This window comes from Streptopelia decaocto (genome assembly GCF_964273445.1).
Source record: "Streptopelia decaocto genome assembly, chromosome: 5".
Lineage (NCBI taxonomy): Eukaryota > Metazoa > Chordata > Aves > Columbiformes > Columbidae > Streptopelia > Streptopelia decaocto.
In genome coordinates, this window is record NC_138659.1 from 54569658 (window position 1) to 54587075 (window position 17418).

Sequence of the window (17418 nt, forward strand, 5' to 3'; positions counted from 1 at the left end):
AGCCTCTATGCAAACCGCTACAGAAGGCGTAGGGAGGGATGGTTAGGTGTTGTCACCTCCCTTACGGAGCTTGAATCACTGTGAGACAGTGCCCTGAGGGAACCTATGTCCTAGGGTAAGATTCGCATCTTACGGTCAGCTCAGCTGATGGCTGGTTCGATTTTCCTTCGAGCAATGGGCGAGCAAATGAGGCCGGCGGCCGTGTCTCCAGCAGTCCAGGGGCTGCGCCCCCAGCCCGGCCCGGCCCGCCCTGCTTCCCCACTCGGCTCCCTTGGACAACAGCACTATCTCCACTCACACCTCGCTCCGGCTTCGGACCTGTCAGGCTTGCCCGGTGACAGCCACTGGAGGGTCGGGAAGCCTGTTTTGTTGAGAACACGAGGCTGCGACGCCAGGAGGCAACTCTGTGGAGCCAGCCCGCAAACGCTGTGCCCGTCCCTCCTCGCAGGGAGTGTGCGAGCAGGGAAGGGGCACTAGCAGGGCGCCAGCCCCCCGTTTCGCGGGATATTTGCGGTTCGGGACTAATGGTGACAGTCGGTAGCTAGAGATAATCGCGACGGTATCAGTGCTTTCGCGTCCGCCCAAAGAGCCTTAAAACATGCCCGCCTCGCTAGAACCTCCTAGCCTTTGGAGAAGGCAGTGCGGGCAGCCTACACTCTTTGCAGAGTAAGAAATTTCTTCATACTTGGTAAATATAAAATACAGACAGCTATGCAGCTCAGATCCATCGTGTCAAGAATCAGTGATCAGAGAAAGACAATGCATATTATCAAAAGTAGTTACAACCACATTTTTCTTTGTAGTGCCTTATTCTGCTTTTGAGACTCCCTCGAAGTCTGACACGTTATTTTACGAAACATTTTACTGATGTTCACGAAGCACCGAGGGCCTATGAAGCTACTAACACTTTTATTTTGTTTTTAAAGGCCGCAGTGGCTGCGGGGGAAGACGGCTGCTTCGGGTAGGGGGTAATGAGGGCGGCCGGGATGCCGTGCCGGGGATGCGGCTCCCGGGGACCGTGCAAACTGCGGGCACTAGTGGGCACCGTCGAGGCCTAAGTCCGGCGGAGCGGGAGGAAGGGGGATTCCTGCTACCCAGCAGCCACTTGCTCACTTTTTGTGAGTGTCATCAGCGAGGATGTGGGTTTCTTGTATTTCTCTATGATCTAAGTAATCGCTGGGTCTGAACTGGCCAGTTCACAAAAACCTTTAAAGTGGTTAGCTTAAGCAGCGCGTTCAACTTCTGCATTGTTAAAATTGGGAGAGCAGCTGAAAACCGGTGGACCCTCTAATCTTTTCTTGGTAAGTCCCCGACCGCCACCGCGGTTGGATGTGTCTGAGCTCGGTCCAACACAGAAACAAAGAACTGAAACTGAGATGCTTCCCTCGCAGCGCAAACTTTATTTCAGATTTGCGTGCGGAAATCTACACCGCACAAAACACGTGAGGGGCTCCTGGAGGGGGAACCGGGTCCGACGGGGAAAAAGCTCTGCGTGGCGGGGGCAGGCGCGCCGCGTCCACGCGTGTCCTTGTTGGGCGCAGAAGGAAAGGGCCCGCCGGCTGTATGGGGCCAGCCCCGCCGCCTCCCGACGGAGCCGCACAGCTACCGCGGAGCCGGCGCGGCCCTGGACAGAGCTGCCCACACTCCGCTCACACCCACATCCCGCAGCCCTTCCAGCTCCTCCCCGCAGCTGAACCCCGCCCGGGGAGTCCCTGTGCCCCCTCGCGTATCAGCTTTGTCGGGGTGGAGGTGGAGGATGAGTTGTCACTTTCTGCTGTTAGCATGTAAAAGCGGTTCCTGGCTGGAGCGTTATCGCTCCGCTTTCAGGGCGAAGAGGGCCCCAGCGAGGCGGTGGGTGTTTGGGGGGCGGTACAGATGGGGCAGCGTGCCAGCACCCCACTGGGGATGGATTCCCCTCGACTTTGACTCGCGTTCAAAAGTCTCCCCCCAAGAAAAAGAGAGAAACGTCTGGTCCCAATTCTGTCATGCAAAGTGACTCTACTCGCATTCCTCCCCGTGGCTCTTTTCATTAATTATGGGCAGCAACGGGTGTGGGGGAGGGGAAAGCGGCTGGAAGCCACTAATTATTCAAACTTTGAAGACAGCATCCAGATGAGCTGGGTCAACTCTTTAGGGCAGTGCTTTGTAACCTATGTGTATTTGGCTGGGAGTGATTACGCTACTGTGCAAAGCAGCCATTAGCAGATTTCGTTTCATCATTACTCATTGCCCGCAGGATGTGTGCAGACCCCAGTGTGGGTAAACTAAGGTTTTTTACCACCGAAAAGAAACAATTTGTTGTGGCATGAAAGAGTTGTGAAAACCTGTCTTACCCCCAGGCAATAACATTTTAAACTGCAGTCATCTCCTACAACTCAGTTTTTCATAAGTGCCCCCTCGCGTCGTCCCCCCACCTCCCGTTTGTCGCACGTTTTTGCAATGATGCTTATCATTTCTACAACTTCTTTCCGCCCCGGTGGCTAATGCCCCCTAGCAAGAGGTAGAGGAGGATCGGCAGCAGTGCTCTGGAGGCTGTTCCTGCTCTCGGCTTGGCTCCCCTCCCGCTAGCGACGGAGCCCCCGTGCCCCGCTCCGCTCAACCATGCCCCGAGGGCAGCCAGCGCCGAGCCGCCTCCCCGGAGCAGCGGCGGGGGCGGCTGCGCTCCCTTCTCCGCTGCGGCTGCTACGGGCCCCGCGGGCAGCCCGAGAGGGAAGGAGAACGGGACGCCCGCCCTGTGTCTGCGGGGAGCGACGGGGCTCGGGCGCAGCGGTCCCTAGCCTTGGTCCCCCGCTTTCAGCAGCCTTTCCCATCGTTGTATCCCGGAACAGGAAAGTCCCAGTTCAGCTTGCCCCTATAAGATCCTGTCTCCCTCCCCCTGATCCCCTCCCTCTGCCCCTTCCTGCCTCTGGTGCTTGCGAGAGGAGCCGCTGCTCCCCGTGCGGGACGGGGTTGAGCTGCTCGGGGCAGCCGCCGATGCGGCGGGGCATGGGGACGGGGCTCTGCGGACCATCCGGTCGGGCTCAGCTCCCAGCCCTGAGCCAGCAGTCCGTTGCCCGGCGGGCACGGCTGCCTTGAGGCCGCAGGGTTGAGTTGAGATCCTGAAGTTAGTGATTTATTTTTTTTTTTCCCCACCCCCTTCTTCTCTTGACCCTTCCGAAGAGCCCGTAAGGTCTACAGCGAGCGAAGTGAGAGACTGGGGGAGGAGAAAGAAGTAAGGAAGGGAAAAGATGGCGAGTTGCACGAGCAGCGTGGAGAAAGCAGCGGTTTTGTGCTGCTTCTTGCTGGCAATGGGGAGCCTAACCTCCTGCGCCCGGCCGGAGGAGGACGAAGAGCAAGAAGAGCAGCGCTCTTGTCACGGTGCCTTTGATCTCTACTTCGTCCTGGATAAGTAAGTGACAGTTGCATTTAAAAACGTTTATTCACCCTTCAGTGCCTCCTTGCAGCAGCGAAAACGTTATTTCTCCTGTCTCCCCGGGTGTCTTCCCCTGCCTGCCGTGGTGCCAAATGTGATGTGCGGCGCAGAGTTGTTATTTTTGCTTCCCAAAACTTGTGTGTTTCCCAAGTGGCACATTTTGGGCAGCACTGCGCTTTGTCTTGGGTTAATTGCACATGCAAACCCGGGAAAGGTGGTCGCCTTCAGTTTGTAGCCTGAGGTGCATGGGCTGTGAGCACTGGGTTTGAAGGCATGTTGGTCATTATCCCCAGCACCCTGGAGTTTGGTGTTTAGAGTCGGGTTAAGTGCAGAGATGTTTTCTGTGGTATTTAGCTATGCCAGAGCTGTGCAGACCTACCTAAAGTTAAGACAAGACTGCTCATAGGTAGTGGTTGCTTTTTTACAGACTCACTGAAAGGTTGAGTAGAAACAAGTTTTATAAAACTTCTTTGGAATTGTCTAAACCTGTGTTTGCATTACCTATTAAAATATGTTGGCAAATACTTTAATACCATGTTATCCCAATTTAGGTATGGCCAGAGGGTATGGTTAAGCTCACATTCATAGGCGTGTTATAACAAGCACTAGCAAAGTAAGTGGTAAACTAGTGCACTCACAGGTGTTTTTTGGAAGGCACAAATTTCTGTCTCTCCTGGTACACTGCTCTGGCTTAACAGCCATGGGTTAAACTTGATAAATAGTCTCCCACATATACTCACTGTGACAGTTGTGTTATCTAATATATCCTGGGTTACACATTTGACATGGTATTATGAAAGACTGAAGCCATTTTTTTTGTGATTCTTACCCATGAGCCACATATGAAGGCTGCATTGTTCTGTTTCCCAACTGGGATAACTGTTCAGTCCATCAGGCCTTCTGCACAGCCTGCATGAGGCAAAAAGCTACGTTCACTCGAGAGCCAGGATATTCCCGTGTTCAGGAAGAAGAAGAAGAAGAAGAAAAGAAAAAAAAAAAGTGTCCTTAAGTAGTGATTCTGATTTTAAAGGAAAAGGATCTGTCTTTAAGCATTCTGCCTTTCTAGAAGGTGCACTAACACACCATGAGGTCATTGTTTTCTTTCACCATGGACTTGTTCCTGAAGTAACCGTCGTGTCTAGAAAGAACTCTGTGGGGGGCTAGTGTTAGTTCTCAACTTCATTCTCACCAGGCTTTCAAAAAGTGACTGGCAGTGTTGTTATGCTCACTTCCCATATTGAATTCCTTGTAACAATAAATGTTGGTGACTGCAATATGGTTTCTCTCTGTGACATGGTGTCTGTCTACTACAGTGCAATTTCCTTGTTTACAATGTCATTGTGTACCCCTGGTAATCACCATGCTGTGCTCCTATGCTACTTTTCATTTGTAGATCAGAAAGCAGTTTACTGGGGTGATTGCTGTTACCACTCATGTTGTATCTGGGGAAATCAAGTCAGAGAAGAGAGTGACTTCCTCAGAGTTACTGATATATAAAGCAATAGAAAGTTGGCTCTGTAAGCAAGTCCTTTTCAGTATTGTGGACATGAAATAACATGTTTCCTTTTAGCAGGCCACTCAGTACAGTGATCCACTGGGAACCAGACCTGATTAAGGTTGAAGTAAAAGCCACGCACTTTGGTTCCAGTGGGGAAACTCTCGTTGGCTTCAGATGTGAAGTGAGTCTTTATAACCTTTGAGACTTACACCACAGAGTTCTTCTTTGGCAAAAAGCTGCAGTAAAAGTTACTTGGGCCCTGTGTGGTTTTAGAATCCATCCTTGCTCCTACCAAGTCTGTGGCAATGTGTTGGCAAAGCTGTTTTTGGCCTCAATGAGATTGCATTACAATCCATGTGGGTAATATTAGAGTGCCAGATCTTAGGAGCCATAGGTCCCACGCTGGCTGAGGGTGTAGTTAGTCCCAGCTGCATTCTGTGACATCTGGCACAGCACAAGGAGCTTTATGGAGGCAGGGAGGGTTGACTGAGTGGATAGACTCTGGATCTTGACAGTTCTTCAGAAAGGAGCTAAGATAATCCCTTTGTGTGGAGAAAGGTCAGACTATTCCTAGTAGAGAGAAGGCAGGAAGACAGACAGAAGCAGCTGGTCAAATCTGAAAATGCAGTGGACACATTTTTTTCAGAATTGGATCCGTACTGGCACATATCTGGGAAGAATTCTGGCTCTAATTTCTAATGGGAGAATCCCCAGAGAAGCCCAGCTTTATACACCATAGAGTATCCCCACATGGCCTGGGGATTGCCTTCCTTCACTGGTGCCTTGCCAGTCTGGAGTTGGATGCATTCAGTCTTAATTAGCTGTCTAACAATAGGATTCAAGCATTGGGTCTGTGAAAACCCCAGGCTTTAATCCTGTGACCCTGTGGTGTGCTCTTCAGCTGCATGACAGGCCCTGTCTCTAAAGTCAGGCTGGGTGAACCAAAATGACTTTAAATCTGCTGTGCTTTGCTTCCCCATAGAAAGATGTAATCTCACATCAGTAGGAGGCAGATTGGAATAAGACAACAAACCATTTTCTTTATGCATGTAAGCACTGTGTGTTACTGCAATGACTTTACTGGAGCATGATTTTTCATTCTGCCAGGCAAAGTCTGTGGGGATTTAATCCTGCAGGCAACAACCATCAGATGGAAAAGATCATCTGCTGGTGAAGTTATTGGTATAATATATATGCTGCCAATTAGAAAAAGAAACTTGTTGTTTTTTTACCGTTTTTCTCTGCCTTAAGTTGATGGCAGCCCTCTATGTTAACTCCATAGGATAGGCAAGATCAGTGAAGTGGAACTAAGTCTTGGGTGGTCAAGAAGCTGGCATGGTGGAACAGAGAAGGAGCATGTGTGGGAGGGTGACCTGCCACCATCCTCCTTAGGATTGTCTGACCATGCCAGAGCCACATTAGGACTGTGTTGTCTCTGGAGATGGATGTTTATATGAGCAAACATCTTGAAGCTACAAGAACTGGACACTTGCTGGCTGCAGAGGCAGCTGCTTAAAGTCTGCAATCTGTATGTTGTACTGTGAGCTATGCAGGCTTGAGCTTATTTAGAGGTGTAGTGGAAGACTTTAAAGTATTCATACTGAAGCAGCAGAATGATTTCTGCTTGCAGTGGAGTCACTCCCCCTGCATGAGGTAAGGCAGTACACTGTGCAGCTGGCATACCCACCTCTCCTATGGCTTGTGGTAAGATCAAGTCACATGTGATATCAAAGATCTTGTTTACCTTTTAACAATCATAGCTCTTAAGCCCAGTGTAATGGGTAGCTGAGTACTTTTCATTTGCTTTGGTTGCTTCTTTTACTTTGCTTGTCCGCATGCATGAAGAACTTTTTTGAGTTCCATCCCAAACTGCTGAGGACAGGTCCTCTTGGGGATTAGATTGCTTGACTATTCAGGTCTTGTAGTGGCATCCTCATGTTTGTGTATGTAAATAATTCCCTTTCATCCCTGCCTTGCTGTTAACATCCAGCTGTTGTTTGTAATCACATTGAAATGCACTTGCACAACAGAAAGGGTGAGTGACCTCTAGTGTTTTCTAACTATAACAGTGCCTGGTAGCATCGTTATGATTTTTTTATTAGTGCAACAAATAGAAACCGTTTTAAAATAAGGACTTAAATATCTGCTCCTGGTGATTCTTGACACGATGGATCTGAGCTGCATAGCTGTCTGTATTTTATATTTACCAAGTATGAAGAAATTTCTTTGATTTTTTTTTTTTTTTTTTTTTTTTTGACTGTAGGACAGGATGGGAAATGGGGGCGGGGGGGGTTGGAGAAATGTGAGATAGAAAAAAGCATTTTCTCTTTTTCCCTGCTGGGATGTTTGCTAAGAAATTGTTTGGATTTGGGGGAAAAATGAGCTGCACAGCCTTGGGAAAATGTTTCCTTTTTCCACAGTACAGACCATGGAAGTGCAAATGTTTTGAGAAAGGCTCTGTCTGATTTTCTTTGAGAGCAGTGATTCTAACTCTTTGGGGGAGGCTGGCCTAACTACACTTTTTCCAGTCTTCATCTTGAACTTCTGGGTAGTCCATCTTCATGGTAATCCTGTCTTTTGTCTTTCACATCATTTTTTTTTGTTTTGTCTCCCGTGTTCCCAAGAGCATCCTTGTCAACAGCAGCTCTGGTAAAGACATGAGTAAAACGTGGCCAGTCAAACCTTGTAATCAATTTTCCAGTTGCCTCCCTTTAAACTTGCTTAGCCTCACTCTAGAGGTGAATGTCAACAGTAGGGAGATGGTGGGGAAGAGCACAACCTCTGATTAGATGGAAAATTAGCTACCCTGTCCCATCTCCGTCCTGATTTTTTTGTTTGTTTTGTTTTTTGGGGGGATGTTGTCTGTGTCTGCTCCAACATCCCAAATTTCCCCTTGAAAAGCTGGTTTTGTGGGGAAGGGAGGTGTTGGGTGGGAAGCACATTGATACTTCCTAGTTCACTTCAGACAAGCCAAAAAGCCATCAGAACAAGAGGCATTTCAGGTAGCTGCTCTTTTGGACCAGCTTGTATCACTTTAAGGCAAATATAGTGAATTGCTGATCTTTAGATACCTTTTTTTTTTTTTTTTTTTCATAATATGCCATATTTAAAACAAACGAGAGTTTGGTAAATACATTTTGCGTCCCACTTCCCCTGTTCTCCCTTCCCCCTTCCCCACCCTGATTATTTCCTTGCCAATGACTTGAATTAATTTAGCTCTCCTGAATTACAAGTGGGAGCAAGTATTTTTTGCCTTAGGGTCTCACTGTAGCCCTCTGCCTTTTTTCCTGTGTCCACATAGTCTCAGCTCAAGAGTGTTAGGATGGAGCTGGACCTGTGGGAACTTCTGCAGCTTCCCTCTTCATGCTGTCTTGGTCCCATGCCGTTCTGTGTGCTGGTTTTACGCTGTGCTTGAGTAGAAGAAGAGTGTGGATAACAACAGTGTTGTGATCTGAAATCAAACTGCTGGTGAAGATGGGTGCCTGAACATGTGTTCTGTCACCTAACTTAATTGCATTTGAAAATATTGTAATGGTTGACTTAAACCACTATTCCTGTTGAGGCTGAGAGGAGTTGCTATCAGAATAAAAATATCAGCTTTGTTCCTTACATGGCATTAATTACTATAATGTATATTTTATTATAAAGTGGTTGTGTCTGTCTTCCTCCTTTTCAATCTGATTCCCACCCCCCCCCCCTTTATAATGTAGCCACATCATCTACATGATACCTCTCATGCTCTCCAGCTGCCCGTAAGCAACAATCTTTACTGTTTTCAAAACACAATCTGTTGGTATTTTGCCTTGTATCTTTCTTTGTTGTGGTTATATCACAGCCAGTGCTGTGATTTTCTTACAACCAGGTATAATTGCTTGGAATGTTCCAAAGCAAATTTTTATTTGGCTTCAGAGGTACCTATGTTATTTGAACCAGGTTTTATTTGTTTGTATTTTGTCTGGTATTATTCTGCCAGATTTGCCTTTTGGCAGGAAAGAAATAGAAAAAGGAAATCAGGAAAACCAATTCTCCTCCCCACTACCCCAAGAAAGAACTCCTTATAAAATAAGGCAAAACTAATGGGTAGTGGTTATTTGACATAAAATGTGTACAGTTAACAGGAAGAAAAAGCCATGGCAGCTTGTCATTGGCAGTTTATTTATGCATGTAACTAAATCTGATTTATTTGGGGCTTGAGCCAAGGAAGTAAACCGTAAGATTCCCACTGACCTAGGAGTCTGGTTTGTGTGCACTCAGTGACTGAAAATTTCATTACTTTTGTCTGAGTTTGCAGCTCAAGTGCTGGTTTGAATTGTGATTTGAGTTTGTATGAGGTGTAGTAGGACTGAACCCTTTCATCTAAAATATGGAGAAGACGCATTAGCTCCTGTGAGTCATTAACCGCACAAATGCTGTATCTCCCTTCTCCTGGTTATCATTTGCACCTTGTTGTTATGGTGTGACTGGGACTGAGTGCTCTGCTTTGCTCCCTGCATTGTGCTGCAGAGGTCTGGGATGTTGAGAGTGGGTATTCCAAGCCTGGTGCTGCTCAGAGCAGCTCAGGAGCTGTACAGGGAGATGTGAAGTGGTTGGATGCAGTCTGAGCGTGGCTTCTGAACTTCACTGTGACGTGGTCTTCTGGTGGTTGGTTATGAAGCAACAGCTACAACACCAGGTGGATAGGATTTGTAGATTAGGTGGATTACTGTAGGAGGGATGATTTAAAGGAGTCAGTAATGCTGCTGTAAATTTTGTCAGTTGTTTTATAGGAGAAAAGCTATCTAGAAAATTAATGGGTTTGGTCATGAAATCTTTTGGATTTCAATACTCTGAGCACTGTGCTTGGGGTGGTGGCCTAGGACTAAGAAATCCATTTTTCATTCGCTTCTCCATATCTTCCCTTCCCCATTCCAGCCCTTGTCTTGTCCATTAATGTTACAAGTACTTTGAAGTGAGGACAGTCTCAGAATGGCTGTCTCTGCCAGTGTTTCTAATTGCCTCTGGAGCAGATAATATAAACTAGCCCTTCCTTGCCTGGATGAATCACTCAGTCAAGGTCCCTTCCATGCTTGGAAGAATTGTTTGGGAGAGGATTCTTGTCAGTTTGAATGCTCTGCTATCTCAGAAGAAGGGAGCAGAGGGGTGGATGAACATGTACGTGCATGTCTGAAACCATAACAAACTAGATGCCCCAGGGTTTGCTTTTATTGCAGAGCAGTTATTTGCCATGTGCAAGAATTTTTCTGCTGTCCACAATGGGGTTGTGACCACAAAGAGCTATCTTCAAATAACAACTAAGTGCCACATTTCTGAGCAATGGGCTGTGTAGAGGGCCATGGTTAGCTTGAGGGGATTGAGACTTACAGGGACCTGCAAAAACTCAATGGGTGTTGTACTCCCCTGACACCGTACTCAAACTGAACCCAGCATCAGTAATTGTGGGTCTGTTTCTTGATCCAGGATCTCTGGACTTGCTGCCTTCAGCTTATCTGCAACAGAGGTAAGTAGTGGGGGAGGGAGGGGGCAACAGGACAAGGGGCAGCTCTGTATCTTTAAGGGGTGTCACTTTCACACTTTCAGCAGGGAGGAAAGGCTTTGGATCCTGTTGCCTTATCTCTGTGTACCTGAGGTAATAAAAGTATTTACTGTTTGGGTACTGCTGGGATATTAACTTTCACCGCTAAGCTGCAAGTCTGATATATATATATTGCACCAGATTGATATGTATAGGCTCCTGATGGTGAATTTAGCTGGAACTGTGAATCACACGTCCTAGGACAGACACCTTACAACTGACCCTCCTGGTTTTTGCCTGAAGTAACTGGGCTAAAAAGTGGCACCCTATGTGCCAGGGTTGTGCTGCTTGATTCCTCTGGGTTCTGGGTTCCACTGCCCCTAGGACCCTGTTAGGAAAGGGGGTTTTGAGCCTGTCTTGTGCTTTATTGTCTTCTCAAACAGCAGTGAAATCCCACTGTTTAAGGCAGATATGACTCTAACATGCTCACTGTTTTTATACTGACAGGGAGCTCTGCTAAGCTAGAAGGAGACACTCCAAAGTAAGCAGGAGCCAGAATCAAGCCTTGCAATCACATCACTTCCTTCCACCCCCAGAAATACTCAATGACCTCCTCTTTCCCCCTCCCATCAAGCAGTAGCAATGTGAAATTCAGGAAAACAGCAGCAGGAGCTGCAGCAGTAGCTGCTCCTCTGAGCTGCGTCCTGAAAAGGCCGGGAGCACATTCCTTCCTATGTTGTGGTTTGCTGACTCTTTGTCTCATGTGTAATGGGAGCAGAGCTGATGGAGCAGGGACCGTGCTTGCAACAAATGGCTCCTGTGGGTTTTTTCACTTTGCTTGGGCCTAATCCTGATCTCAATTGCATAGGTATGGATCTGGGAAATTCTGGTATTTCCCTGGACCTGCTCCAGGTTTACCCCAGCGGAACTGGCAGTAAAAACAGGCCCTGAAAACTTTTCTGTGGTGCTCCAGCTGTCCACAGCATCTGTTTAGTGCTTTGCATTTTCCTTTGCCACGAGAGTTATGTAACCTCTGAGGGCTGGAACCTCACTGTCCTGCTTGACTCCAAAAGGCACACAGACTGTAAGCTGTGGGTCACTATCCACAGAGGTCTTTGGCTTGTGGGGCTTGGTACTTTGCAGAGAACATCAGGCTTGCTGGGCTACTTCAGTGGTGTGGGGAGCGAGGCCGGGGTTTGGCTGGGTAACAGTGGCCATTTCAGTTTATGTGAGGGTTTGAACCAGGTAGCTGATGACTGAAAGCAGGAAATCTCTAAGTCATGAGCCGACAAGATAGGCCTGACTTGTTTGCAGACAACCACAGTGCTGGCTTGATATATCCATGGGTACAAACCTCCACAGCAGGATATGTAGTATTCCCTGGCTGCATCACTTCCCATAGCTTCTCCTAGTTACTGATGAGGGTGGACAAGTGCATTGCATGTCCAGTGCTTTTTCTGAATAGCATTGGTCTTTTCCATGCTTCATTTATTCTTTGCTCTTTATTCAGAAGTCTTCGCAGTTTCTCTGAAATTTTACAGGAATGTATCATTTGGTGGCCAAACAGGCCAGGCAAGGAATCTGTTTGTGGTTATTTACTGATTGGCACTTTGGGACAAAATGCCAACTCTGTCCAGGGTTCCTATTAGCACAGGTATGCTGAATAACAGGAGTTTGTTCTTGGTTACTGTAAAGTTCTAAGGGAAAAAAACAAAAGCACCAAAAGTGCTGTAAAAATCATGCTGTGTGGATGTCCAAGAGTAAGCTGTAGTGTAGAGCATCACTGAAAGACCCTGTGCTTTCTTCAGGCTTGGTAACTGTGGAGTTAAAATTGAGAGTGGCTTTCAAGCACTGGCCATGGTCATAAAGGAACTTAGGGTATGCTTGGGGCCTCCCTCTTGCCATGGGAAACCAAGGCAAAAACTTTGTAGTCTGATCTAGCCATGAAGGGCAGCAACTTAGTTTTGCTGGCAGCAAAAGTGATTCTGCAGTGTGAAAGATAATATCACAAAAGCAGCTTCTGTTTGTTAGTGTTGGGAGTAATATTTGACAGCATTTGTCAACTTAGTATATAATTTAGCAAACATTTTATTGTTGCATTTTTTGTATACTCTTCCATTAAAACTGGCATTGGTCATGGCATGGGATCAGGCTTCTGGGGCAACAGATGAAACTACCAGGACAAACCCCAGATGCCTCCAAAGTGTATATATATATATGAAACAGCAAATAAGAGGACTTTACAAACAGGGATGTTTAAAGGTGAACTTGGGTGGGAGAGGGGGAAAATCAAGCTTTTCTGTAAGCCAGGCCACCCTCTCTGATCTTCATGAGGGATTTGACATGAGCAGCCTTGGTGGCATTTGGACACCATTTGCAGTGGTAGGTGACACACCTGGGCTTGAAGCAGTGTGGTAGGGAAAGTGACTAAGTGCTGACCATTTCACTGGTACTCTTTATGTGGGATTTTGAAACAGTAACATATCTTTGCTAGTATTTTTGTCAGGCTTTGACACTTCCCAGTTGACAGATGGGGGTCTAGGCTGTTTCACCAAACTGTTCTTTGCCTGAGGGGTAGATATAGAAAGAAGGGAGGGTGGAAGTAGTCTGATAGTCCTAAGAAGCTACTGGAAATGTTGATTCATTGCTATTATAAAGAAAATTCACTGCTACTTTTGTTTTTTGGATTGCATCGGTGCCTCTGCAGTTGGCAATAGAAATTTGATACCTCATCCAGAATAGGTCAGTCTTTTCCAAGAAAGTCACTGTGGCTATTCTATGTAGGGAAGTGATTCCATTGGAAATTGCAGGAAGTGCATTTAAGGGGGATGGAAAGCTCAGAATGAAACTGAAAGTAGAGGGGAGGAAAGAATAAATAGGAAAAAAAAAATGGAACTGTAAATGTATCTTGCATAGATTCAAGGAAAATCTATATGTGTTCATCATGTTTAGAAATCTGGCCTATGACTTTCAAAAAAATCCTGGAGAATCACAGATGTTGACCTGCCTCAGATCCCTTTGGAAAAGCAGTTTTTAAAGTACATACCTTGCATCAGTATGTATTATTTTTTTTAATGATGAGAAAAGGACTCATATGCTAACAGTGCCAGCGCCTTTCATTGTGCCATTCATGAATATATAGATATGTTACTGTGTTGAATGTATAAATCAGAGATTGCAAAGGATCCCAACCCTTGGTTTGAGCAGTCCCCCCAGTGCTTCGTTGCCTTCTCTCAGTGCCTGGCAATTTCATAATTTTTTGACAACCAGTTCATTCTGCAAATTAATCACCAGTTCTTCAAAAAAGGAGTGCAGAGTTACATGAGCAAGCTTATCCTAGCTCATATGCTTCAGGGCCCTCCTTTTGGTCCTTGTCTCTTTCTCTTTTCCTCCACCAAGGCTGTTGCAGGACAGACAGTGCCACACACAGGCTTCTGTATGCTGATCTGTACCTGATGTACAGGGGCAGGAGTGACTGACATAGGGTTGCTTGGAAAGCCCATAGTAGAACTGAGAATTGTAATACAGGATCATTTTCTTTCTTTTCTAATACATTTACACAAAAAAATGTCTACCAGCAGTTAGAGGAAAGCTCCTGCTTCACATTAGTTAAATTTCAGATTATTATATTTTTTTTGTAGTTCTATGTCAGCCCTTGCAACCCTTCTGTATGTACTGTTGTTTTATCTTTCTGGCTAAGACAACTGATAAATGAGTTTGCCTGGCAAGGAAAGCAAATGAGCTGTTCTTTCACAAACACTGCAGACAGACACAAACACAGGCAGGGCTTTTAAAGCCATTGACTTCTAATGATTTTAGCCTTTTTTTAATGGCTTGAAAGTATATGACATATATCCACACAGTACAAATTGCCTTTCGTTTACTATAGAGTTGCTGTGTGCAAGGCTCTGTTTGAAGTCTGAGTCCCACCAGACTCTGGGGGTCCCTGACAATGTAAGACTAAGCAGAAAAAAGCCAGGGATTGACAGTAATACAGTTTTATATATTGGGAATGGCAGCACAAATGTGTAAGTTTGTGTATGTAAGCAAGCTGCCCAAGTTTTCACAAGAAACCTGTAACAGAGCCAAGGGTTGACTGTCCAGAATGCTAGTCCAGAAAATTAGCTACGAGTACTTTCTTTCCCTTCTGAATTGCTTTAAAAGCTTTCTCTTTTGAAACAAACAGTAATTCATGGAAACAATCTCCCACGCATTCTGGAAGAATAGAAGATCAGTCAAGACTTTCTGTGTGGCTGCAAAGGCAGAGCTGTGCTCTAGGAAAGTAAATCTTCTAGCAGATGATTTGGTAAAGTCAAAATTAACTAAACTAGAAGAAAATATTTACATTTTATGTTATGAAAGGAACAAAAGCAGATGGAAGAGTTACCAAACTTGTTTCAAAATTGTATGGTAAACCATTTCAGACCTATTTCTGCTATTCTTTCAGTCAGCGTGTTTTGTCATGGTGGTTCCTGTTACAGCTTCTAACACAACTGCTACAGAAGCCTCAATAAAGTTAGTTGCCTCATTTCCATAGACCTCTGTGTAACTTGTGCCCCTCACTACCTTTGGTGTAACCCACGCTTAAAATTCGGAATGGGACAAGGAATTTCGCTGTGAAATAAGATTAATGTAATCAGTTATGTTTTGTACACAGGTCTGGAAGTGTCAGAAATCATTGGACTGAGATTTACTCTTTTGTGGAAAGCCTAGCTGAGAAGTTTATAAGGTAAAGTTTTCTTAAGATGATATTTGAATTTGCTATATATTTAATTTATATTTTCACTCAGTGCTTCTCAACAAAAGAAAATCTGCTGAATAATGTGTGTGTGTGTGTGTGTCATGGATCTGACTTGTTCTTTTGTTTCAGTCCAATGTTGCGGATGTCTTTCATCGTTTTTTCTTCACGAGGCACCACAGTCATGAAATTAACAGAAAACAGGCAAGTACTCCCCACAGCTTCCATCCAGAAATACCCTTCTTCCTTCCTCTCAAGCAGCAAGTGGCCCCAAGACCAGAATTCGAAGCTCTGCCTTGGCCAAACTCAGGCACTATCTGAAATTTTTTCCACCATTCCTAACTGTAAGAAGACTCATAAGGACTTTGGGTCTTCCATTAATATTTTGTTTTCAGCCTTATCAGAGAAAGGCAGCACTGGCCTGTCTGTTCTTTATCACAGTATTTTGGGGAGAAGCTGCATTTTCAGTTGAGGATTCATGTACATCCTCACTATCCCAAACTACCCAAATAAGGGATATTTTTGCGTAAGAGACCTCATACCCTGAGCTGATGAGCAGAAGACTGTATGAAAGTCCCACAGTGCCCTTTGAAGTGGCTCAAGGTCCTGAACTTTATACCAGCAGCCAACTGTACCCAGTGCTGGAGCACTGCCTTACCAGGCTATCACACTCCTCTTCTGGGCTAACTTCAAGCAGCACACATGCCAGAGGTGGTTTGCACAGCTAGGGGACAGGTGTCTTAAGAAAAAGAGTCTGAGGCTGGAGCAAAATTCTTGTAACCACCTTCACAAACAAATCCTCTTTTAAAAAAAAAAAAAAAACAACCACCAAAAAACACCACTAAAAGGCATGCACGCACACACACACACACACAAATATTTGGTTTAATTTGCCTCACACAGAAATCCCTATCATGAAGGTGTTTCTAAGTGTTTTCTTTCATTTCAGCTTTAAACCCTTGCTTTTGCTACTGCTTCTATCTGTGTGAGAGGGCCTCAGTAGTATGGTGCATCCTATAAATAAAGGGGACTCTAAAGCAGTCTTGAAAGAACAACTCCCCCCCACACCACCATATTTTGTACTCCAAGGCCTCACCCAAAGCCAGAAATTCTGCCAGTGGTCTTGCACTTCTCCTGGCTTTGCTGAGTTTTGGCTCAGATCTCCATCTTGTAGCTTGGTGACAGAGTTCAAACTTGCTTACTTCTCCCAGTTGGATTTGCCCTTTGTAATATGGAAAGTAGACAGGAACCCTGTGGCAATATGTTGAATGTGGTATTAGAATGCTCCCTCTCCTGAACTCCTGTTCTCTGTGTGGATCACCGTATGTGTCTTTCCTGCTCATCTTACACTTTAAAAGAGTAAAAATGTGCTTTTTGCCTAACAGACATCTCCAATCCAAGCTCCTAATTTTACCTTTGTCTTACATAGACTCCTTTTTCTTCTGTAACTGGGGTTGTGCCACCTAAAATGCCTAGTTGCACAATAGAGCTTGGAGAGGCTCACACTATATTTTTAGTAAAAGGATGCCACATAGCATCTGGGACTGATGTTTTGACTTTCTACATATTGTCTATTGACTGTTTGTTTTGTGAGTTGATATTATTTGTGTTCCATCAATATATAAAAACTCTGGGGCAGATCAGGGTCTTTCTGTGTTTGATCCTCTTGGTTACCAGGTATGTGTGTGTGGAGCAAGCAGCGACGCAACAGGGCCCATGGTATGAAACTCCAGGTCTTACAAGGGAGCAGTCTGTACCCCAGAAAGTTTGATCAGTCCATGGTCTTGGATAAGAAATTCTCATCATTCTCATCCTGTTCTCTTATCTTTTGGCCTCTGTCTTTAGAATGGAAAAGTCCTAATCCCAGCTGTCCTGATGACTGATTGAATATGGAGGTTTTTATTTGTCTGATTCTCATGACAGGGTCATAAGCTTTTAAATTCTCATTCTGTCTGCAGTTTGTCAGAGTTTAATATCTGGCATTTGCTTTCTTCAATCTTATCCAGCCTGACAGCGTACCAGAATGAGGGAGCAGAGACAGAATTGCGCCCTTAAAATGTGTTAGCCCTGACCTTGCATTATATGTCTAGTTTTGTGCTCCCATGTGTGTTTGGCTGAAAAATTGTGGGTTTTGAAAAATCTTGGATTTACCAATGTTTCAGTTAGTATGTATGCACTCTGTGCAGTGTGGTTACAGAGTGCATAGTCTAGCTGTGGCACAGGAATATCTCAACAGAACTTTAAATAAAATTGTTTTC

The 17418-nt window shown here is 45.4% G+C and overlaps 1 protein-coding gene across 2 annotated transcripts in view; it reads left to right on the plus strand.

Annotated features, from left to right (window-relative positions):
- Positions 1 to 1285: 1285 nt before the first annotated feature.
- The window catches only part of ANTXRL (ANTXR like), a 63317-nt gene continuing 47184 nt past the window's right edge, over positions 1286 to 17418 (plus strand). The window contains exons 1-4 of one of the 2 annotated variants that reach the window (XM_082052967.1): positions 1286 to 1301; positions 3160 to 3388; positions 15080 to 15151; positions 15293 to 15364. In XM_082052967.1, coding sequence (XP_081909093.1) covers positions 3228 to 3388; positions 15080 to 15151; positions 15293 to 15364 — 305 coding nt within the window. In that variant the 5' untranslated portion in view covers positions 1286 to 1301; positions 3160 to 3227. Of the gene's footprint in view, positions 1302 to 2856; positions 3389 to 15079; positions 15152 to 15292; positions 15365 to 17418 lie in introns of those variants that run through there. The other variant, XM_082052966.1, reaches the window with a different exon arrangement.